The sequence below is a fragment of the Toxorhynchites rutilus genome, chromosome 3 (genome assembly GCF_029784135.1).
Source record: "Toxorhynchites rutilus septentrionalis strain SRP chromosome 3, ASM2978413v1, whole genome shotgun sequence".
Taxonomy (NCBI): Eukaryota; Metazoa; Arthropoda; class Insecta; order Diptera; family Culicidae; genus Toxorhynchites; species Toxorhynchites rutilus.
This window is the reverse complement of record NC_073746.1, coordinates 182649142-182674969: the sequence shown is the minus strand read 5'-3', so window position 1 is coordinate 182674969 and position 25828 is coordinate 182649142. Positions and strand designations below refer to the sequence as shown.

Here is a 25828-nt window from a genome sequence, read left to right as displayed (position 1 = left end):
CCGCTTGATTGATACTGCTGACGTGAACTTGTGGGAGAGGATTTCCCGTTGAACTAGCTGTTGGTGCACCTCCTAGTGCAGCGGCTACGGGCTGAAGAGCCTCCTTCGGTTCCCGCATTCGTCGCTCTGAAGCTGCCAATTCCTGCTCGAATTTATTTTGTTGATCTCTGAGCGCCCGCCGACGTTGATCCTCCATTTCCCGCATAGCCCGCTCATATTCCTTCTGCTGCTTCTCCATCTTCTTCTGCATTTCTGCTAACTGCCGTTGAAGGTTATCATCCGGTTCGACTTCATAATTTTTCGTGTTTCCAGACTTTGGTTTGGTTCCTCCTGTGGTGGCTGGTGTTGATGTTCTGGCCGGTACTTGAGCTGCCGCTCCGATCTCGGTGCAATTCCCGCAGCTCCAATCACGATCCTGAACAGTTGAATCCTCACTCACACACGCGAAGTGAAACCACTTTCCACACAAATCACACGCTACCATCCGACTATCATCCGGCTGTCTGCAGATCTCGCAGCTTACCCCCACTGGCGGTTATTCGCGGGAGAAACACCCCGATTTCGACCATCACTCTTTTTCGACATACCGATCTAACCTCCCGATCGCCTAAACGAATTTAATAAGATGTTGCGCAAGCAACTGAATAGAAAGCAAATTTTCCGATTTTATAACACCTTTTATTTTCAGGATGTTATTAAATTCCTGTTAAAGGAAATAGAGTACAATTCGTATTTAAGTTTAATATTGTAGTGCATGTATTCTTAATGTAATATAATCATGTAAATATTGTAACGATATATGTTTTTATATGTGGTACAAATCATGTTTGTGTTGCAAATTTATGTGTTCTTACGTTTAGTGTTTGCTTTTAATCTGTAGTAATTCTATCCGTAGTTGCACAAATAATTTGTAATTTTAGCGTGGCAATCGTAATCTGTGATGGGACGTTGTTTAGGGTTAGGTATTGTAAGTGTTCTCAAACTTCTCTGTTTACCTGTATTCTGTATCGTATGTGACGGAATCAAAAAGGGCTAATCTCTGGGCACTGGCCAATAGAGTATTTTTACTACTTTTAAATATATAACTTTGTAATTTATACGTAACTTTGTGATTGTATTGTTCACGATAACTTTCGCTCACTTTTCATCTATTCTGCTTTACCTTTTGTGCGGGTGACAGTTCGTCAACCAGGGCTGGGTTCGGGTGGTTTGGCGAATCAAGGTGAAGTCTTGGCAGGTTCGTCACTCACTGAAGGGGTGTGACACTTTGTGAGGTTCTTTTTCCACGAAGAGTGGACCTCGGCTGAATCTACAACTTCAGATTCAGTTTTTATGGTGACGCTACATTCGTCACTATCATCCTCTAGCGACTCACATCGAGTCGGAGTATTAAGGATGGAAGAGGAGCATGACTGAACATCCACAGGTGCGTCGCTCAGTACCTCATCCTCTTCTACACTCATAGAGTTGATCTCTATGGAGGTTTTTTTCTCCGACAGAGAGAGGCTGCCGGAATCCGAAGTTTTTTTTATTGTTGTCATTTCGATTATTCATAGAAGTCCCACGAGTCTCGCGGTAAAGAAGGTCCGCTGCATCAGTGACCGGCTTAATGCAGCAAGGGCAGACGATACTGTGGAGGGTGCCCTGGTGCTCCACAGGCTTCGTTAACGGCAGGGTTTAGACCCCCCTACCATTCATCGCTCGGCACGGGTCGCGTCACACTTTGGCTTAGGGGTTTATCCATTACTTTCTTTCCATAATAACCATGGATAACAGCTATTACAACCATCTTCCTTTTCGGGGGCTTTGGACCCACTGACATGCTATTATTGGGATCCATCATTCGCAGGCGGAGTTAACCGTAAACCTTAATCCGTGAGCCGTAAACCGTGAACCGTAAATCGCCATATTCAACTCCCCTGCGATCTTTGTATCCGACCACGTTTCATAAAACCCGCATAAAGGTTTTCATAACTTTTTACAATTTTTTTTCTGTTTTCTTCCATAGCGGAGCTATTTAGGAAAATATTAAGTTTTTCCAAAATTGTGGCACAGGTTTTCAAGAGAAAGACTTTGTAAACAAACTGCTGTTAAAGATTCCAGGACTGACTACTGGGAGCGCTGCATTGAACAAAAAGAGGCTAAATTGACTCTGCAGTATCACTGACTAAGAAGCTTCTAATCGCATATCAGAAAATGTTTGTCCATCGATCTCTCTGAATAAGCAATAGAGCGGTATTTCACAAACGGTCCAAGCGGACAAGCGCTCAAAGTTTTGATTTTTTGATCCTCGAAAATCTTCCAAGAGGGGGGAGGGGTAAGGTTAATTTGGAAAATCGAAATTTTATTTTCGATGCCAAATGAATTAAAAATGCATGAAACGTCGAGATCTGATGTTATCTCGAAAAAAAAATTTTGGCCGAAAATCGACCTTTTGGGACCTTGTGTGCGCTCAAATATAAAATCGCTTGTGTAGCTGCAGTGGGTGTCTAGAAGAAAAATGCTTACTTTGTGTGCTATGACGATAATCATTTGTAAAATTACAGAGGCTTTGAACACTTCAGTTCATTTACCCTTAAGGTGCACTACGTTCATTGGCAATAAGAACACACATCTCGTGTACTGTTGTCGCGAGCACAAGAATGAATTATGAATCTTCAGCTGCTTCTAAAAACCCACTCAAACTCATCGGCCCTTTCCAGGACCACCAACATCTACTAAAAAGTTATTTTGAAAGTTAAAATGCATCCAAGTATTTCCTTTGCAAGTATTTCTTTTCCGGAAGTGGGATTGTGTGTGTAAGAGACGTTTTTTCGGGCTTATTGATGATGATCATAATAATGATGACATTTTGAACTATACAGGTTTGTATGATATAATATTACCCTATTCTATATTCTTTATTACATATGGATAAAACAACGTTAACCGTCGGTTCTTTTCAGGACCACCAAAACATTCTGCTAAAGGGTTGTTTTTAAAATTTCGATGCATTCTGAAATAATAACCTAACCGAAGTGATAAACGAGCGAATTTAATGAAATAATGTCGTAGTCCTACGTTACTAATGCGGTCGTGTCTTGGAAACAATCCCTACAATAGGTTATGTTTTTGTAAATTTGCACAGAGGCGAGTGAACTGCAAAGTTCAAAGCCTCTTGAAAACAAAAAAAAAGAATTTTGCACTTTTCGGATGCTTGAAAAGAGTTTAGCGTTCAGTTTCCTAATCCTAGAGGTGGGCTACAGAACTTTATAACCTTTATAAATCTACATTCCCTCACTTTTTAATTTTTGATTTCACTCTAGACAGCGAGCAACCAGCGATCACAATCGATTTCGGATTTTCTGTTGCCGTTCTGCGAAAAATGCTGCATAGTATAATTTGTGGATTTTTTCTTTGGCAATTATATTTTTAACGGTGCAATGGAGTTGTAATTTTGCCAAGAGATACAGAAAAACTACTTAAATGTTTGATAAGTTATTTAAATTGACATCCCTTGTAGTCCTACGTGTTTCCAGTTATGACTCCAAAATGAAGAAATTCCAAGATTAAAACTACAGACAAAGAAAAAGCATAGAATGAATCATCAAAGGGAGAGTTTCCTGTTTCCTCTGTGTTGTTCCATAACAAGTTAAAAAATATTGTTATTGTAGTCCTACGTGTTTCCAGTTATGACTCCAAAATGAAGAAATTCCAAGATTAAAACTACAGACAAAGAAAGAAGCATAGAATGAATCATCAAAGGGAGAGTTTCCTGTTTCCTCTGTGTTGTTCCATAACAAGTTAAAAAACGTTGGTTATTTCCATTGAAACGAAACAAAGCAATCTTGATTTGATCCATATGAAACATTAACCCTTTGCGCTTGACTCTTTTTTTGCGTGGTGAACCTACAACTCAAGTTACGTTTACGTTGTTTGATTTCATTTGTCGGGTTTATTTCTACAAGATGAGAAAAAAATCGAAATTGGTGGTTGATGTCGAAGCTCGACCGAGTAGTCGGCGGAAATGCATTTTAGTTTATTTCAAAAAAATAAAGATATACCGTTTCGTTTCAAATTCCGAACACTCCATTTTTAAATGTAAATTTAGTGGACTTTAATCTTGTAAATAATTGAAAAATGAAAACCCTGATATTCTTTATGGTATAGGTTTCATTTTAACATCATTCACAGGCATCGATACTGCTTATAACTTATAATACTAAGCATTTGCAAAAAAGCGACTGTCAACACCAGCGATAAAATGTATACGTTAGCAAATTCGGAATTTGAATCAAGTTTCGAAGCACGAAATCCAAAATTTGGGGAGTAGATAATTTTTCCAAACGAGAATAGCTTATTGGTTTCAATTTGATGTATCGATCATCTGAATCGGTCTAGTAGCTCAAAAGTTATGATTTTTTTTAAATTGCATTTTTGCTGTTCGAAATTTGAGACAAATGTAATCAAACATAGTTTTAGTTTTTCACCATGAATATGTATATGTAATATGAATATGTAAATCCATTTTCTGGTGGACAAATGAAAGAAAAGGCTCTATTGTATCCAAAAACCACATAAAAACGTACGAAAAAGTACCAATTTGAGTAATGAGACACTGTTTAATGGCCCACAAAGCTTAAGTGTTCGGATTTTATTCGAACATTCGAACAGGTATTCGAAATCAAACAAAAAAATTATAGGAGGTTGTGTCCAAGACACGACCACATTGTTGACGTAGAACTACGCTGTTATTTTGTTCAAGTCCTTCGCTTTGCGCTCTTCTCAACAGAAACCCTTTCTATCAATATTCCGGTATCGATTAGCTTAGTTGTGTCCTTGGTGGGAATAGTTTTGTTACAGTCATGTGAAACCAAATCACACAAAAAATTCCTGAACTATTATTTTCTTGGTGAGCCAATGACAGCCTAGTTTAATGATTCCCCACACAATTGTGTTGTCCAGAACCTTAATGGAATGGTGTCAGTTTAATGTAATGATTGCAATGCCAGAGACATCAGCGAGTAAGTAATATGGTCGCGTCCTCAGCTCAATCCGAAACGAAGACATGTGATGACGCAAAATAAGGAAGAACAAGCGATGTACATTGCTTCGTATCTAGAACGGTACTGAAAGTTTGCCTCAGCGAGATCCAATATTTATGCTCTAGGCAAATACTCTCCTTCGTTTTCCTTCTTCTTCTTCTCTTCTTTATTCACGGAGACTTTAAATCATTCCCCATCGTTGATCGCCGATAAGTTGCTCGTTACTGACGGCAGAGGTAGGGAAGCTCACAAATCACAAATGTATGGGAAATTGGAAATGCTTCCAGTTTTCATCAATTTAAACCGTTTACACACCAGGGGTTTACAATATATAGCATAAAAAACAAATCTTAGGGAATTTTCGATTCGTTTGGTGTGTAAATCGTCAAAATCTATTTGCGGCAAAAATAGTTTTTAACGCTAACTTTATTTCATAAAAACATGACCTGTTTTCTGATTTGGCACCCTTAAGGAAAGACGTAGTTCTACGTCAAAATATAATTGAATTGTTATTGTTATTCCATTTAGAACATCCAACATGTTTTCCATGGCAAATGTCAAACAGAACTGTACATTCCGGACGACTCATAGCATATAGAAGTAATGACCGAAGTGGCGATTACAATATAAAGAATAAATTTATTTTCGCTAAATTTAAAGATTACACATCAACGTTCATACTAAGACTGAATGCTATCTTCTGTTCCCTGCCTTTTTATAATGTCGGTATCTCGCGTCAGCAGATTCCTTGTTATCCGTACGGTCGCGTTGTTTCCAGATCGGGTTCCTTTGAATGATGTCGCGTGGTCAGCCGTTGTCGTCAGTTGTTATGGCTCGCGATTGTCTTGATGGGAGGCCTCTGGATGCAATCTGATCCTGGTTGCATCGGTTGTTATGATTCGTTGTTGCTCTAAGTGGTCGTGTGGGGTACATCTGGTCGTAACGTCTCCCCCCTAAGTTTCAAGCGTCCTCGATTGAAGTTTCGGCTTCGGCAGCTCGATCCATGGTTTCGGGATGCATTTTTGCTCTGCCTTCTTCCCCGGAAGTAGGGATAATGGAATACTTCCGTTGTTTTCAGTTTCGTCCACCTGAGTAGCCACGAGAGGTTCTGGCGGATTTTTGGTTACTTCATTTCTTTTATTACCCGGTGTTGTGTGGTGTTCAAGTAAAGTTGAACTTCATTGAGTTCTTCCAAGTTCTGTATTCGTAGCATGACGTTTTCATCGTCAAGATCTGTAAAATTTCCATTTTGGAGGGGCTTGCTGTATATTGGGATCAGGTATTCTTGCTGGTAGGTTACGTCAGGTTGTCCAAAAAATGTGAAATTTCGTATTTTGACGGTACAGTTTTCGGTTTCGATTATTGTGGCATCGCTAACCATCCTTGAATCTCCGCAAGAGTCTTTTACTTCTACGATTTCTGTTGTGTCGATCAGGATGATTCCTTGCTTGACTTCTTTGATTTGTGTTGTTTGTTTTGATTTTACAAACGAGCATTTGGGTGTTTGGTGAGTTAATATTTTATAGATGCAATCGTCCTCAATTAGGTTATTTCCATCGCAAATATCGCATTCTGTTGGTTGGTAATAAACTGTGTTGCCATATTTCGTTACCAGGTTGATGTTCGTATCGATCCGTGAATTGTTAACTCTCAAAGTATGGATTTCTAACAAATCGTACGTCTTTTTATCCAAAATGGGGGTCTTTATTAATATGACTGCTTGATTGTTGCTGATACCGACACTCGCTGAGGTATATTGGAAAATTTCGTCTAAGTAATTTAGCTTTATTGTTTGTGTCTTAAGCCTGTCTAAAATTAACTGTTTTTCCTCCAATGAGAGTATGTTTTTGTTTATCAAGCCTACTCTAGAAAATTCTACTTGCTCCTCGATGTCCTCTAATATGCTGATAATTTTGTCCATATTCCAGATAAGGTTGACGAATTCTAAATCTGTTTTTATTCCCTGTACTGTGTTGTATTCCTTAGTAATTTTTGATTCAATTTTACTAATAGAGTCTGTAATATTATTCAATTTATTTTGAAAAAGTTCATTGATCTGGATTTGTTTCATCTGATTGTTCACTAATTTGTCTCCTTGTGTTTTTAATATTCCCAAACTTTGATGCATGACTATTAGGTCATCGTTATCAGGGTTTCCCGTGATGAGTTTAATGGCTGTTCCTAATGCGTTCATAAGTCCCCTTTTTATTCTATGTGGTAGGAGGCTCCTGAGTTTATCTTTTGCTAGTTTGGTTTTTTCTAGTAGTGTTTGCTCTAGGTGTTCTATAGTTTTAAACGATTTCATGATTTTTTCTATGTTTTCTATATTGTCATTTAATGTATTTAGGTTGATTCTATGCAACATTCTGTCATATCCGATTCTAATCCTTGCTGTTTTGATCTTGAACGCAACCAATCCATTGCTGTTCGTTATTTCTTTATAGTTGGTGGTGCTTATTGTTTTGATGAGTATTATTCTGCAAGAAAAACAAATGGCTTCTTTAATATGGTGTTCATTTTAGTGGTCTTTGTTAATTTTTTATGCGATTTTTATGGATTTTAATGTTATTTGTGTCCTTGAAGGTTAGATGGTTGTCTTCTTTTATGGTAGAAAGTTTATAAATGTCTTTATCTTTATTCAACCTTTGACTAATTTTTATGTATTTCGTGTCGTTAGGGTTGAGTGGCTTGGGTTCTTCACGATTCTCATGCTTCTTTTCGAAGGCTTGTTTACGTTTATCTAGTTCCAATTTTACTGCACAGTGGATTTTGTTGGATTGTTCAATTATGTCAGCCGCGTTCGTAACATTATTTGTGTTAAATATTAGCTCACGTGGTTTTCGTTTCGTCACGGAGTGAAATGTATTATTATAGATGTCGGTAATTATATTCATCCGATCGTTGATCGGAAGTTCATTATATTTTGTTTTTAGTGTTCTATAAAGCTCGATTATCGTTGAGTGGAATCTCTCAACTATTCCGTTGGAATTAGAACTACTCGCGAAATGAATTTCGATTCCGAGCTCGTTTAAAAAGCCGACGAAATCTATTGATGTAAAAGCGGGCTCTTGATCACAAATTATCGTTTGCGGTCTACCGAAGTGCCTGATGTGTTCGGAAAAAGCGCGTTTTATGTCTATTATCGTTCTTGTTGTCAGTGGTATGGCGTTGGCGAATTTGGAGAAGGAGTCCACGATGGTCAGCCATTTTTGGCCTTTCATGAAAAATATGTCCATGTGAACCCGTTCGAATTGTTTTGAGCCGAAAAATGATTTCTGAATTAATTTTGGGGGCTTCCTGTCGTATTTGCTTCTTTTACAAATATGACAGGAGTTAACAAATATTTTCAGTTTTCGCTCGATTTCGGGGAAAAAATATTTCTGCAGGATTTGCATTTTGTTTTCTTTTGCTCCTCTGTGTGCTGCGTCATGTATTTCCCGTATTATGGCATCTTTTTGCTCGTCTATTCTGACATCTTCTAGAAGCTTTTCTGAAATGAAAACTTTGAATTTATTGTTAGTAAAATGTTTACAGTATGTTTCCTGAACGAGTTGTACTAATGATATTGGAATTTTTAGACAAGATATTCCTCTGGGGTTAAGGTAACTTTTGAGAATTTCGACTATGTCTGCTTCTGTATATTCTGGTTTTACAATAGTGAATCGGTGGTATTTTGGAAATGTTTCTTCGTGTATAGTCGTATCAAAATGATTTATTTTAAAAATTATTTGTGTTCTAAAACTGTTGATTGGTTTTTCGGTACACCATATGAAAAAATCATCACTGGTTTCTGCTGAGTGAACAGTTTCAAGATCAAGTTCATTATTATTTAATTCTTCTGGTTTTATCCTCGATAAAGCGTCTGCTACAACATTTTGGTTGCCAGGCTTATAAATGAGTTCATAATCAAATTCCTCCAATGCTATTTTCCCCCTTATAATTCTTCTGTTAGCGTCTGTCATGGAGTAAGTAAGTGGTTGGTGATCCGTAAGAAGTTTAAATTTTCGTCCATAAAGATATGGTCGGAAATGTTTCACAGCCCAAACGATGGCTAGAAATTCCTTCTCCGTCGTGGAATAATTTTCTTCGGTGTTGTTAAGGGTCCTAGATGCGTACGCGATTGGTCGATCTTTGCCTATGGGTCCTTGTGAAAGAACTGCCCCTATGGCAAAATCGCTGGCATCGGTGGTTAGTATGAATTCCTTCGTGAAGTCGGGATAAATGAGTATAGGGTCCATTGTAAGAAGTTGTTTACATTTCTCAAAACATTCGACTGTTTCTGGGGATATAACGAATTCGGTGTCTTTACGAAGTAGAGCAGTTAAAGGCTTCACCAATTTCGCGAAATCTTTTTCTTACCAGAAGCGTCTGTTTTCTTCGGGACAACCCATATAGGCGATGTATAAAGTGATATTGATTCCCTTATTATCCCGTCTCTAAGCATTTTTTCCACTTGTTGTTGGATTTCTGTTTCGAAAATTTGTGGGTATTTATAGGATTTTGTATGTATTGGTATATTGTCTGAAGTCCTGATATTGTGCTTTATCTTATGGGTGAAAGTTAATTTATCCGAGTCGGTATAAAGTATTTCTCTGTTGGCATCTATAACCCTTTCTAAAGCTTTTTTCTCCTCATCGTTCATGTGTTCACTCCTAAAACAGTATTTTCCTTTTGGTGAAATTTTTGGAATGTCCTTCAATCTAAAACAATCGGTTCCAATTTCAATTTCATTAGAGTTCAGTTGTACTGTTCTATTGGGGTAATGACTTTTTATTGCCACTATAGCTATGCCATTTTTGCTTTGGTATAAACCGGGGAGAATTGAAAAATAATCAAATGGAGTTTCTTCCTCAACAAGAAAGCTACCTTTTTGCTTTATTGGTATTTCTACAAATTGGAACTCTTGTTCCGAAATGTTGATTTTGTGGTTTCCTGGAAATTTCTTTTCGAGGTTGAAAGTTTTTCTACCAATTTTCAATTTATTTCTGCCGATGTCCAACTGAGCATTGAGGTCTCTCAGTGTTTCGTACCCTATTAATCCATCGAAAAAATCGTGGAAATCGAATACATAAAATTTTACTTTCTTCCTAATTTGGAAGATGTCAAATGAAGCTGATTTATTGATGTCATGTTTGCCATTGATATTCGTGACGTGAATTCCTGTTTCATCTTTGCAATTTTCGAGTTTAACATGTTTGGGCGAAATATAATTTTTATTGGCACCTGTGTCCATTAAAAATTTTAAATAGCCCTTAGTTGTTTGGATAGTCAGATAAGGAATAAAATTATTATTCTTTATGTTTTTTGCTTTTCCTTTCTTACCATCTGAAAATTTAATTCGTCGCCTTCAAAATAGTCGTCGTCTTCTGATTCTAAAATTGAATCGTTCGACGTCAAATCCGCTTTAGGTTCCGGTTCGCGCACTTCATTATTATGAACCTGCATTTTCGACTGGTACGTCCTCATAGAAACGTCCTCGTCATTATTTACTTTTTGAGATCTGAATCTCTCAGATACGGGTTTATTATTCTGATTGGTTTTTGGATTATATGATTTTTGATTTTGTGAAATTGTCTGAGCCTTCTGCTCGGGAATTCTGTAGGTCGAAGGACCTTGTTTGTTTTCCAATTTTTGCCTGAATGCGGCATTGGAATGTTGCATAGTTATGTCATGGGCCTCTTCTAACGAATTCGGCCTATAGCTACGCACGTACATAGCCAGCTGATCCCCATTCAGTCCGTCTATGTATCTTGTAAGTGACATTAAACTTATTAATTTTATGACTGCTTCCATGGAATTTTTATAGTCTTCCATGTGTGCAGCAGACGATTTGATTGCTGTATCAATCGTCTTAACTTTGTTATAGTATTCTGTGAGAGATGCTTTCCCTTGTTTTACATAAAAAAGAGATTGGATATGTGAGGTGATATCTCTCTTGTCTCCAAACGAGTTTAAGAGAACCTCTTTAATTTCGTCCCATTCCGTAGGGTTACCGGAGGAAATCAAAACCTCTCTTGCTTCCCCGATAATTTTTGACCTAACAACACGTATGATTTGCTTGTAGGTTGGCTCGAATTTATAGTCACTGAATAAATCTAGTGTTTGCTGCGTGTCTTCCACCCACGCGAGCGTTTCTTTTCTATTTCCGCTAAAGTGCGGAATATTTTTCACGGGATCCGGCGTGACGAAATTTAAAAATGGATCCTTCGCTTTGTTTTCTAACTTAGTTATAGTATGAATAAGAGCGGCCTGGTTTTTCGTTAACTCTTGTATTTGAGCGATTAATTGCTCCGCTGTAATTTCCACTGGTAATTCAGCTTGCGCTGTTTCTTGCATTGTTTGGTTCTCTTGCGTGGACATTATGCTGTCTCTATGCTGTTGAAACCGTTCGTGTTTAGAATTTTTTCTTCTTGAAGCAATGGTTGCACTTGTTAGTTGCACTTGATCACTTTTTGGTTAATTAATAACGAGAGTGAAAATTACTTACAGTATCAGTAACCTCATTCCCGGAGTCTGTTAATGTTATCGATGAGCGTGGTTCCGTGAGTTGTTCGGCAGCTCCCGTAACTCCAGCGATGTCCTTTCGCGGATGGTTTCCCAGGAAGCAGCACTACACAACACTTTCACAAAGACTGCGCCAGTAATGACCGAAGTGGCGATTACAATATAAAAAATAAATTTATTTTCGCTAAATTTAAAGATTACACATCAACGTTCATACTAAGACTGAATGCTATCTTCTGTTCCCTGCCTTTTTATAATGTCGGTATCTCGCGTCAGCAGATTCCTTGTTATCCGTACGGTCGCGTTGTTTCCAGATCGGGTTCCTTTGAATGATGTCGCGTGGTCAGCCGTTTTCGTCAGTTGTTATGGCTCGCGATTGTCTTGATGGGAGGCCTCTGGATGCAATCTGATCCTGGTTGCATCGGTTGTTATGATTCGTTGTTGCTCTAAGTGGTCGTGTGGGGTACATCTGGTCGTAACGTAGATACATATCAGAGTCGTGAATCTGTTACGCTCGTAATTGCTATTTTTTTAATATTCCGTAACAGTCTTCATTAATACTCATTCTCACTATTGTTCGATTCCTCGCATTAGCATATATTTTTCTGTTTTCCACCCTTGAATGTATAACCAAATATAACGATGGACCGACTGCAATGAATCTACTCATCAAGAATTCATAAATCATTCGTTCACGGAGGCTAGAAAAGTTTTTTTTCTCTTCCCGGATGTTCTAATCGATCATCACAAGCCTAAAACATTGATTTGAAATTCTTCGCGATGCACGCACATCGGTGACTCGAAATTTTAATATACTAATTGTTTTTTTCTTTTCCCTTTTGCTTCCAGGTAAGACGATTCTGATCTCCGCACATGTGTCATCCGAAGTCATCTGCCTAACGAAACCAATTGAGATCTGCAATCGAAATAAAGAAACGTACGACGACAACCTTTTTTGAAAGGGTGTAGAGTGCTCGCAGAATGCTATCGATCCTGCTTCCGCCCCATTTCCCTTGTGCTGCTGTCGATTTGTATATAAATTCTGCATAAACCGCATTCGCCGGATAGTGGGTGGAGGAGGGGGCATTGAGAGCGGGTAAAACCTGTGGCAACATCTCTCGAGATTGAAGAAACGTGACACTGGGGAGGAATATCTAGTTTCCTGCATTATTTGGCGTTTATTTCTTCCTTTTCAGCTTCTCCCCGTGGATTGCAGTATGTATGATGTTATTTATTTATTTTTTGCTTCAGTGGTTGACTTGTTTTTTTTCGTCCTCCTTCCTTGCTCCTGTGTGCTTCCTAAATGATCCTTTGAGTGCCAGCACACGTAAACACTGGCATTGCGCCGGTGCGGTTCCTTTTTTTTTGCGCCCTACTCGTTTCCGAGCATTGCGAAAATTCGCTCCCGTGTAAAAAAAGTCATATTTGCGACGAGATTAGAGCGAAGTTCGATTTGACTAATGCTGTTGCATAAGGAAAAAGCATGAAGCATGAAGTCACTGAGGGGGCAGGAAGAAAAGTCGGCATGATTAGCTCAGCATCCATACTCTGAAAGTGGTCGTTGGTACCAAGGATGTTTTGAGCCTTGGTCACACAGAGTGGTTTTCTGTCATAAAAACAATTGATTAGCTCACATATCGGTTTCAATATGTTTCCCAAATATAATTGGACAGAACTGCACGTCTTACTCTCTGTCGCATTAAGGTATCCATTTCCGGAATCCAATATTCGGGTGTTTTTTATTCACTTTTACCACATCGCATCGGTCCAGCATCTCACGATATTGACAGCTCTCGGCATCTGCTTGGGACAGATTTGAGGGCTCATATCACGACGGAACAAAAAGTCCCGAAAGGACCAACACAGACAGCAACGGCTACTTCTGACAGGTAATTACTTTGATGTTCGGCATAAAACACAAGGAAGGTGTACATCCCGTTACTGTGAATGGAATGGATGGATCGAAATGACAAAAAGCTTCATTGATTTCCTTGTTTCCAATGGCGGGAGCAGAACACAAGTAGAGCTAGTAGCGATGGCAATCTCTAATGACAACGCACACGGGCGGATGTGATTGAACTTTGCGCACAACAACGGACCTACACACTAAGCAATTAGTGCTACAAAAGACACGAAAACTGCCTCTCTCTCAGGCTCGGGAAAATGCTGGCGAAAAGTTTTTAATCACTTTTGCGTTCGGCTTCGCCGCTTCGGGCGCTGTATGAAAACGGGAACGGGAGAGAAAATTTGAACCATAAATCTTGAGGATCTAACAATGACACGAAGTTGGTTACAGTGTCTAGCGGAACACGGTTGGAATGCCCTTGGCGATAGGATCCATTAAAATGGAATGAATGTGTACACATGCCTAGAATCTTGATTCATGTATTATACAAATGAAAGTCGCTTCGCAAGGATGAGTTTGGCGATTATTTGACAGAAATTATATAAAGCTCTATTCCCCAGGAAGCGATGAAGCAGTCGAACTGGTGTTATTAGTGTGAAAATGGAAACGCACAATATTGAGTCGTATGTTCCATTCGTTTGTATTTTCTTCATATTAGAGAAACTGAATCCGATGTTTGATCACATTTTCGTGGCTAAGAATAAATACAGAAAGTTCCGAATAAACTATTCATTCAAATTCGAAGATGATTCTCCGACATGGAAGGATCCATCAGAAAAATAAACAATCTGCAAAAAAAAACAGTTTATAATATTGTTTTTTTTTCATGTATACCCATGTGCGATAGAAACGGAAAACCCCCACAAACATCTAAACGAGTTGTTCGTATTTGTTTGCTGAATTGGTTTTGAACCTACATTTGAACCTAATATGCAGAATGCGGTAAACGCTATAAAACAATACTTTGAAATTATATCGATATTTTTGTATGAGATTAAAATGTAGAGTAAATTGAGAAATAGCCTACAAAATATACAAAATATTTGTTTTTTTGGGATCTTTTAAGTTGAATGTATTACTATCTTATTTGTTTATTTATTCAGGTTTATTAGTATTTTAGCTGTAACGGAGCCGGATTTAATTGTGTACATGTTACATGTTTTATCGTTTATATAAATTGTAAATTACACACACAGTAGCCATTTAGGTGTGAGGGTATTCCTTCTGTTCCATTACATATGGTACATGTTACACAGTAGCCATTAAGGCGCAAGAATATTCTTTCTGTTCTTAGACCGGATAGCGGAGACAGTTAATATGATCATTATTGTGCGATTAATAGCACAACAGCCCGATGTTCCATTTAAGTGGAACTCAGCATTTAGAGCTCGACAGTTATTCTCTAGACAAAAATTGCCTTCGACATAGTTGTTACATATGATAGAGCGCTAATTTTCATGTTGCCAAAATAGGGTGACCAACATTTTCGATGAAATAATAAATCTATATTTCTTATCTCTAGATACAGGTAAATATAGTTCGACAATGTTGTAGTCCCAGTTATTTGAGACATCTTTGTAGAACAAAGTTTTTTCTTTTTTTATAACCGATGTAGCGCCTTTTTCGTAAGTTGCGTTGGGGTCACCGTTAAAAATTTTTTTTTTGCTCTAACTTTTATGTTTCAAATTCTACATACAAACTGTCTTCGAAAGACTTTTAGAACATACTGATACAAACATTTTGCGATGTAGAACTTGTCAATATCTCAACTTCACTCAAAGTTGTTGATATTTCTTCCCAAAAAATACGCTCTCTTCAATTGCTTGCCATTCTTTCTGAGGCAAACATAAAAAATGTTTGTTGACGGAATTTTGAAACAACAAATTTCACTCTATATAATATGTGATTATCAAAGATATGTTATTTCGTTATTTCTTGTATTTGAGTGAATTAAAATGGAAATCATGTGGTTTTGGGTGAAAACCCATCACTAACATTAAGCGGGATTAAGATCTTTCTTTCTCGTCCTCTCTATCTCTCTCTCCTCTCCTCTCTATCTCTCTCTCCTCTTCTCTCTATCTCTCTCTTCCTCTTCTCTCTATCTCTCTCTCCTCTCCTCTCTATCTCTCTCTCCTCTCTCCTCTCCTCTCTATCTCTCTCTGTCTCTCTCTCTCTCTCTCTCTCTCTCTCTCTCTCTCTCTCTCTCTTCTCTCTCTCTCTCTCTCCTCTCTCTCTCTCTTCCTCTCTCTCTCTCGTCTCTCCTCTCTCTCTCTCTCTCTTCTCTCTCTCTCTCCCTCTCTCTCTCTCTCTCTCTCTCTCCTCTCTCTCTCTCTCTCTCTCTCTCTTCTCTCTCTCTCCTCTCTCTCTCTCTCTCTCCTCTCTCTCTCTCCTCCTCTCTCTCTCTCTCCTCTCTCTCCTCTCCTCTCTCTCTCTCTTCCTCTCTCTCCTCTCTCCTCTCTCTCTCTCACTCCTCTCTATCTCTCTCTCTCTCCCTCTCTCACTCTCTCTCTCTTTCTCTCTTTCTCTCTTTCTTTCTCCACTCTCTCTCTCTCTTTTCTCTCTCTCTCTTCTCTTCTTTCTCTCTCTCTTTCTCTCTCTTTCTTTCTCCTCTCTCTCTCTCTTTCTCTCTCTTTCTCTCATCTTTCTCTCCCTCTCTCTCTTTCTCTCTCTTTCTCTTTCTCTCTCTTTCTCTTTCTCATTCTCTTTCTCTCTCTCTCCTCTCTCTCCTCTCTCTCCTCTCTCTTTTTTTTCTTTCTCTCTCTTTCTCTCTCTCTCTCACTCTTTCTCTCTTTCTCTCTCTCTCTTTATCTCTCTCTTTCTCTCTTTCTTTCTCCTCTCTCTCTCTCTTTCTCTCTTTCTTTCTCTCTCTCTCTCTCTTTCTCTCTTTCTTTCTCCTCTCTCTCTCTCTTTCTCTCTTCTTTCTCCTCTCTCTCTCTCTTTCTCTCTTTCTTTCTCCTCTCTCTCTCTCTTTCTCTCTCTTTCTTTCTCCTCTCTCTCTCTCCTCTCTCTCTCTCTCTTTCTTTCTCCTCTCTCTCTATCTCTCTCTTTCTCTCTCTCTTTCTTTCTCCTCTCTCTCTCTCTCTCTTTCTCTCTCTTTCTTTCTCTCTCTTTCTTTCTCCTCTCCTCTCTTTCTTTCTCCTCTCCTCTCTCTCTTTCTCTCTTTCTCTCTCTCTCTTTCCTCTCTCTCTCTTTCCTCTCTCTCTTTTTTTCTCTCTCTTTCTCTCTTTCTTTCTCCTCTCTCTCTCTCTTTCTTTCTCCTCTCTCTCTCTCTCTTTTTTTTGGCAGACTTATCTCTTTATTTCTCCTTTTGGCAGACTTATCTCACTTCTTAACTAGGCGAACCTAGCCAGAATTTTCACCTGCCCCCGGGCTTCTGAATGCCAAAGGGGGACTAGGCTCTGCGGAATGCACGTATTTGCATGCTCGTGCTGTTTCAGTCCTGACCGAGAAAATGTCGGACAATCGCGCAGGTGCTAAGGATGACCGACTTTTGGATGCCGGCCAATTCCTTCTCCATATTCAACACCTTTAGCGCTTCCAGAAGTGTCTTCGGGACAATTCCAGTTCCAGAGAGAACGACTGGAACAATTCTTGGGACCTCCCTTAGCCCCCACAGTTCCTTGAGCTCCACGGCCAATGGTCGGTACTTGCAGATTTTGCGACCGTGGGTCTCCTCCAGATTCTGGTTCAGTGGAATAGCGACATCGATGATGGTGACTTTGCGGTCGCTCTTGTCGTAAACCATTATATCTGGCCGGTTGTGGTGGATCGAGAGGTCGGTCAGAACAGTGTGATCCCAGTACAGCTTGAAACGGTCATTTTCCAGGACAGGTGCAGGCAGGTACCGGTAGTTTGGTACGTTGTCTTCCAGTAGAGCACATTGGAGCGCCAGTTGTCGATGAACAATACGGGCCACGTTGTTGTGGCGCTCGGTGTAGGCTGCGTTGGCCAAAACGGGACAGCCTCCCATAATGTGCTCTATGTTTTCACCTGGTTGATGGCACATCCGGCAAATGTCATCAACGTCTTGATGCCAGACGTATGGCTATCATGTCGGCTTCTACTACTGGTACCGGTACTACAGCCGTCTCAGTTGTTCATCTTTTATGGTCAGGCGTTATCCGCATGCTGGTCGGTCCTCCACTTACGCTGTAGTTCGGACATGATATGTACGATTGCACTGTTTACTGCGTTCCAGGTGCCCTCGTCACGACACATTTCCTCCACGATGTTCCCAGCATGAAGGGTAGGCAGCCCCTCGCGCACTGTGGTGAATCTGGGACATTCGAATACGATGTGTTCCGGTGTTTCCTCCACATCTCCACACTCCGGACAAAGTGTGTCCGAACCGATGCAGATACTGCCTGAAGCAGCCATGACCAGACAAAAACTGCGTTAGGTGGAAATTTACATCTCCGTGTTTCCTGTTCACCCAGCCCATTAGTGTCGGTATGAGCCTGTGCGTCCATCTGCCGAAATCCGAATTGACTATCGGACAGTCCACGAACTCCCTCCGTGCATTCCGTCAGCCTATTGAGGATGATTCTCTCCAAAAGTTTCCCCAGAGTGTCCAATAGGCATATGGGTCTATACGATGCTGGATCACCCGGCGTCTTTCCTGGTTTGGGCAGTAGTACTAGCTTTTGTACCTTCCATCGATCCGGAATGTAGCATTCGTCTAGACACTTCTGCATTGCTGTCCTGAACATATCAGGGAATGCTAGGACTGCCGCTTTTAAAGTTACATTGGGGATTCCATCTGGACCAGGCGCTTTCTTCGTTTTGAGGCGTTTCATAGCTGCAACTAGCTCATCGTTCGATACCTCCCTGCGTTCGATGTTATCCTCATCCTCTCCATATGGCGTGGGTGGCCAGGTCGTTGAGTCGTGCTGCGGAAATAACCCTTCCACGATAACTTTTAATTTTTCGGGACACATTTCGGAGGGTGTCGTTGGGCCCCTGAGCTTCGCCATCACCACTCGGTATGCATTGCCCCATGGATTTACGTCCACGTCCCGACATAACTCCCTGAAGCAATTAGATTTGCTCCGCTTTATCGCCCGTTTAAGAGTGGATCTAGCCTCTCTGAATTCCACTCTCCGCTCTTCTCTGGTGTCTATGCTTGACCGTTGGAAGCGTCTTCTAGCGCTAAGGCAGTTGGCCCGAAGCACGCCAAGTGTCTCACTCCACCAGTAGGCTGGAGGTCGCTTATACCTGGGTTTCCTTCTTCTTGGCATTGTTATATCGCATGCTTTGGTTAGCGTTTCCGTCAGTTCATCCGCGTTCATGTTCGAGACGCCGCTCTCCACGCGTAGTGCTTCGATGAAAAGGTCCTTGTCAAAGGTTTTTGTCTTCCACCTGCGCGGGCATGTCCTAGTTATCCTCTCTCTTTCTTTCTCTCTCTCTTACTCTCTCTTTCTCTCTCTCTCTCTATTTCTCTTTCTCTCTCTCTCTATTTCTCTTTCTCTCTCTCTCTCTATTTCTCTTTCTTACTCTCTCTCCCTCTTTCTCTCCCTCTTTCTCTCCCTCTCTTTTTTTCTTTCTCTCTTTCTCTCTCTCCTCTCTCTCTCTCTCTCCTCTCTCTCTCTCTCTTTCTCTCTCTCCTCTCTCTCCTCTCTCTCTCTTTCTCTCTCTTCTCTCTCTTCTCTCTCTCTCCTCTCTCTCTCCTCTCTCTCTTCTTTCTCTCTCTCTCCTCTCTCTCTTTCTCTCTCTGTCTATTTTCGATTCCGACACTCCTTCCAAGGCCTTGCCTTGCCTTGTGGGACAATCGTGCAAGTGATAAGGATGGCCGACTTTTTATTTATTTATTTATTTCTTTGAATAATATGACTCACATTTGGTCTAAATGATTATTTAATACTAAACGTCACAACTACATATAATACTTTGGTCATACGGAATAAAAACGATACAAAAAACAAAATAAGTCATCTATGAATGAGTCGTCCATAAAAGGTGTCCGAGGAGATATTGTAGTCAAATAAGTCGAAAACTTCATTGAAACGGACTGACATGAAACGGACAGGATTATGCAACGCATAGTTCACACTGCGTCACAGGAAGCGATACAGGAAGTTTCTGACACGAAGAGTACATTGATTTGTGTCAACAGTGCAGGGCAGTCGATTCCTCCGGTCAAAAGTTTAGCGACAAACATAGCTTGAGCGTTGAAACGCCTTCTTTCCAGCGTCTCCAGTCCCAAAAGTTGACAACGCGCCTCGTATGGTGGCAAGTTTAGTGGCTCCCGCCATCCCGCCACGGAAGGTTCCAGAGAGCATGTCGTACGAATTTCCGCTGATCAATTTGCTTGAAATGGGCACCATAAAACTGCGCTAAACTCCAGTATGGATCGAACTAGCGAACAGTAGAGAGATCGGAGACAGGATTTTGCGATCGACACGGTCGGAAGCAGCCTTAAGGTCTGTGTACACTGCGTCCACCTGAGTGCCTTGCTCCATGCTGCGCAGACAGAAAGAAACAAAGTCGACCAAATCGGTAGCGACTGACCTTTTTGGGAAGAATCCATGCAGATCTTGTGATAGATAGTTCTTGCAACAGGAAAACACAGCATCATTGACGATGATTTCGAAAACTTTCGAACAGGCGCAAAGTGATGTGATTCCTCGGTAGTTTTCTATGTTCCGTTTATCTTCTTTCTTGTGCACTGGGAACATTATTGACTGCCATAACGAGGGAAACGTGCTCTTGTGTAGACAGGTGTCGAAGAGGACCAATAAAGGGTACGCAAGGCACGAGGCGCATTTTTCAGCACACAAGAAGGAATACCGTCCGGCCCGGGGGTCGTAGGATACATCAATTTACGGATCGCTGCCTCCACAACCTCACTGGTAACTCGAAAGATGTCGAAATTCAATGCGTTGAGTCGAGTGTCTCTAACGGCAGTAGCAACTTGCATTTCGGAGGACGTACTGCCATTGTATGCTCGCTTGAAGTGGGCAGCGAAAAGATTGCATTTCTCGATTGCAGTGTTAGCCGAGCGGTTTACCAAAAACATGTTTATGGGCAATTCTTCTTCCATTCTCTTGCTGTTGACGAAATACCAGAACAGCTTCGGGTTTCTACGGAGATTTATCTGCATCCGCCTCGTATACTGCTTATATAGGAAACGATTATACAAGCGGTACTCATTGCTCCTCCGGTTCAGCTCTTGTTTAGCAAGTGGACAGCGCAGCCTACAAAAACGCCGGAGAGCAGAGGATCTCAATCTCTTAAGTTCTCTCAACCTTCTATTACCCCAAGCTGGTTTCTGTGCAGCCCTCCGCGCTGGTACGCAATCAGCGATGATACGAGTAATAATATCGGTAAACCTGGCAACGGCAGCATCAATATCCTCGATTGTCTCCAGAAATTCCCAGTCGACTTGAGATATTGCTTGATTTAATGTAGCGAAATCAGCTTTCTGGAAGTTGAGGCAGCTCAGATCTGGTACGACTTCGTATTCAATTGACGACGGTAGATTGACGTCAACCTCTAGTGCTGGATGATCGATGTCGAGCGGGATAACTTGATCAGTGGCCTCGGCAATCGAGCACCTTGATAATGCAGCATCATTTGCTAGCACTAGATCGAGCAAGCGGCCATTCCTGTTCAACACTGGATTGATCTGCGTAAGTCCAAGAAAACAGAAACCATCGAGTAAGACCGAGGAAGCAGCTGAAATACGTGATCGTATGCAGTCGATGGAAGGTGGGGAGTTCGACGAGGTGTTCCACACTAAACCAGACTCGTTGTAGTCGCCGAACGCGAATGCAACGTCCTGTGCTTCAAGCTGATAAATGACGGCTCCAGCGGAATCAATGTGTTTCTCGACACAGTTGAGATCAGCTCTCTTATTGGGTGGTAAATAGATTACGCCGATACTAACGACTGAACCTTTCATCCGGATTTTAACCCAAAGCTGTTCTAGAGTGTCACACACCAGAATGGGATCAATAAAACCGCCGACCAATTCCTTCCCTGTGTTCATCACCTTGAGCTCTTTTCAGAAGCACCTTCGGGACGATTCCAATTTCAAAGGAGGTATTGGAATAATTCTTGGGACCTCCCTTAGCCCACATAGATCGTTGTGTTTCTCTCGGTATCTCGATGGCACATCAGGTAAATGTCATCAATGTTTTGATACCAGATGTCCCGCCTGCAGTTTCCTGTTGACATTAACCTGTCCTGGATGACTATCATATCGGCTTCTATTACTGAAGAGAGTTCATCACGCGGGGACCACAGATTAGATGCGGTCTTGTCAACCTGTTGCCTATTTAACTTCTCTTCCACTGTTTGCAAATTGCAGTTGAGCTGGTATTCCGCTTGCGTCAAGTGCAGAGCGATGTATCCTCTGACAACGACACAGAGAGCCGGGTATAGCGCGCTTTGGTTGACGTGTTCTGCGAAGTACTGAAATTGTTGTACCTGGACAATACATAGTGCAGAAATATCGACCTTTTGAGTTCGTCTCGTGGCCTTTTACGGAATCCCGAACTTTGAGCTGTCGCTACAGCAGTACAATAAATTGTCAGTCGCAATTGCTCCATGTTCTGAACATCAATTAAGTGCAGTGGATGAACAGTCTCGTTCATGATCGTTACGGCATTTATCAGCCTTCGGAAATGCTGCAACTTCGGGATCTGGTGCGTGACGAAAAATGTGTCTCGTGAAATTCTGTGATCGTCTTGGCGAAATGATAGACCAGATCGCGTAGTAGTTGTTGATCTGGATATAGATCTTCCAACTCAAGGGGTTCTTGTATTGTGGCTTCCGCTGGTACTGATGATTCGCGAGCCTCGATAACGAATAATGTGCTCAGCCTTACTAAAATTCTCAACTGTTCCTACCTCACACTGGTAGAAGTCTGATTCATTGTTGCCACATTTTAATCTGTACCAGAGGGGTCAAAAATCTTTCTCATCTGTATTTTTTTCCAAAAATCTGTACCAAATATCTGTACCATCGAAAATATTAGTTATAGAGAAAAATCTATCTTATTAGCATAAAAAAATACTCATTTATTCCCTACAAACACTAAATTTACATTTGCAAATCATTCGTGTGTTTGATGTGGCTTTTAAATAGTTTTTCGGAATCTACATTGCTAGAGTGCGATACTGCGGCGTAAAAGTCGTCTTGTACCTTAATGTTGCTCTGTTCAAATGTAAGAAATTTCAAACGCGGAAAAAAATCTGTACCAATCTGTACTTTTTGACGAAAATATGTACTCTGTACCCTACAGAATCTGTACCAAAAGTAACGAAAAAATCTGTACCTTTCCTGATAAATCTCTGGTCTGATTGTTTGGAAGTTATCCACGCCATGGACCGGAACAAATAATAATCTGAGGGAGCAATATTTGAGGAATATGGTCTCTGTAACCACATGGTTAACTCTGTCTAGATAATTCTTGACAGAACCATGAAGAGTTGGTCTAGCGTTGTCATGCTGTAAAATTATGTTGTAGTATCTATTCTCCCATTTCGGTCGTTTTTTCCCTTACAGCTTTGCTCGAACGTATTCATTATAGTCGGTACTGTTCACAAGTGATAATTTGAGAAGGTAGGTACTTCCAATTGTGTGCCTTGAATTCTTTCGGTGTCTTTCCATGTTCTCTATCTCGCGAATCAAATTCATTGCTGCTGAATCGCTTACGGGGAAACCCCGCTCTGGAAGGTTAAAAAAATCGAATGTTTTTTCAGCATTTTTGGGAAGCCCTCATAAATGTTGTCCTAAAAGCTCTAAATTTTTCGATATTTTATTTCGTTGGAAAGTTACAGCCAAAAGTATGAGGTCACCTCAAGAAATACAGTATTGCTGTACGAATTTTTGAACGCGTTTTTCTTGAAACCATTTTTTCAGTTGGTGGTATTGATATATCAGGATCTACTCGACCGATTTGACTGATTTTTTTTCAGCGTGTAAAAGTGAATTACATAGCGGTTTTTCCAGACAGGGGTACCCTTTTAACCTTTTATAAGGCTGTGGCAACTATATTGCCACACACAAACAATATTTTTGTCGCAGCACTTGGAATATTATTTCAATATTTTGCTTGAGTAAAAACTTCTAAAAGTATCTGGCAACACTCCATTTTTTTACGATATAAATTTGGGAGTCATTTTCATTTTCATTTTCTTTTCATCAATTCTTCTTTCGAGAATAACTCAGCGCACAAAAACGTTCCAATTTCATTTTGCTATAGAAACGATTCTGACCTATCGTTCACATTGTCATATAGCTGGGAATGTGTTTGCAGTTAAGTTATGATCAAAAGAAAAATTGAGGAAAAGAAATCGATCAAGTCACTTACACCCCTTGCACTCTAAGCCCCTCATATGTGTTCTTCATCATGTGAACATTATGCTTTCTGAAGTTGGAGTCGACTCCTTACCTAGTTCCCACGGTCTTATAAAGGGTGATATTACTTGTCTCACATACTTACCGTTGTAGCATCTTCTCTTCTATATAGAAAAAAATGGTTTTCTGTCTGTCTGTCTGTCTGTCTGTCTGATTCTTATGGACTCGGAAACTACTGAACCGATCGACATGAAAATTGGTATATAGGGGTTTTTGGGGCCAGGGAAGGATTTCATGATAGTTTGAGACCCCTCCCTCTCTCTAAAAAGGGGCTGCCATACAAATTAAACACAAATTTCTACATTACTCGAGAATTAATCAAGCAAATGCATCCAAATTAGGCATATGGAGGTTTTAGGGTGCAATAAATGTTTCTATGGTGGTTAGACACTCCACCCCCCTCTCTAGGGGTGGGGGGGGGTTGTGTCAGGTTGGTTGCCATACAAATGAAACACAAATATCTGCATTACTCGAGAATAAATCAAGCAAACAAAATTTGGCATGTGAAGATTTTAGGGGGCATGAAACGTTTCTATGATGAATGGACACTCTTCCCCCCTCTCTAAGGAAAGAAGAGGGGAGGGGTCTGTCTTTAATCTATCATATTTTCTGTATCAAACATTTATTCCATGTAACGGAGAAACATGTAAACATGAAACATATATATATATAAATATATATATATATATATATATATATATATATATATATATATATATATATATATATATATATATATATATATATATATATATATATATATATATATATATATATATATATATATATATATATATATATATATATATACATATATATATATATATATATATATATATATACATATATATATATATATATATATATATATATATATATATATATATATATATATATAAATTGATTTCTGTCGGTCTGTCTGTCTGTCTGTCTGATTCTTATGGACTCGGAAATTACTGAACCGATCAACATGAAAATTGGTATGGAACGGTTTTAGGGGCCGGGGAAGGTTTTCGTGATAGTTTGAGACCCCTCCTTCCTCTTTAAGGGGGGGGGGGCTGCCACACAAATTAAACGCAAATTTCTAAATTTCTGCATTACTCGAGAATTATTCAAGGAACCAAATTTAGCATATTGAGGTTTTAGGGTGTAATAAATGTTTCTATGGTGATTAACCTCTCCACCCCCTCTCTCTTAGGGGGGGCTGCCATACAAATGAAACACAAATTTATACATTACTCGAGAATTATTAAAGCAAATGAAACCAAATTAGGCGTATTGAGGTTTAATGGTGCATTAAATGTCTCGATGGTGACTAGACTCTCTACCCCCCTCTCTAAGGGGGCGGGGAGGGGGGCTGCCGTACAAATGAAACACAAATTTGTGCATTACTCGAGAATTACTCATGTAAATGGAACCAAATTTAGCATATTGAGGTTTTAGGGCGTAATAAATGTTTCTATTGTGATTAACCTCTCCACCCCCCTCTCTTAGGGGGGGCTGCCATTCAAATGTAACACAGATTTCAGAATTACTCGAGAATTAATCAAGCAAACGAAACCAAATCTGGTATATGGATGTTTTAGGATGCAATAAATGTTTCTATGGTGGTTAGAAACTCCTCCTGCTCTCTAAGGGTGGGCTGTCATACAAATTAAACACAAATTTCTGTATAACTCGAAAACTAATCAAGCAAATGGAGGCAAATTTGACATGTGAAGGTTTTACGGAACACGAAACGTTTCTATGGTGAATACACTTCTCCCCCCTCTATAAGGGGGTCTGTCATACAAACGAAACACAAACTTCTGCATAACTCGAGAACTAATCAAGCACAATTTGGGATGTGAGGGTTTTTGAGTGCAATACATGTTTTTATAATGGTATGACACCCCTCCCTCCTCTGGAATGGAGAGGTGGTCCCATAAAAATATTACACATATTTCAACCAAAAATATTCCAACCAAACATGACAATTGAAAATTTTCGGAAAACTCTGAAGGAAAAAGGGAAAATTCGGAAAATTAAATTC

General features: G+C 40.1%; 2 protein-coding genes across 6 annotated transcripts in view; one reads left to right on the top strand and one right to left on the bottom strand.

Moving 5' to 3' along the window:
* Positions 1-25828, top strand: part of LOC129775270 (semaphorin-1A) — a 481842-nt gene that overhangs the window by 122507 nt on the left and 333507 nt on the right. The window lies entirely within an intron of this gene.
* LOC129775273 (uncharacterized) lies at positions 6148-11640 on the bottom strand. Its single transcript, XM_055779785.1, has 2 exons — positions 11512-11640; positions 6148-7501 (listed from the first exon to the last, which is right to left on the bottom strand). Exons 1-2 carry the CDS (start codon positions 11526-11528, stop codon positions 6148-6150), a joined length of 1371 nt encoding a protein of 456 aa, XP_055635760.1. The 5' UTR covers positions 11529-11640.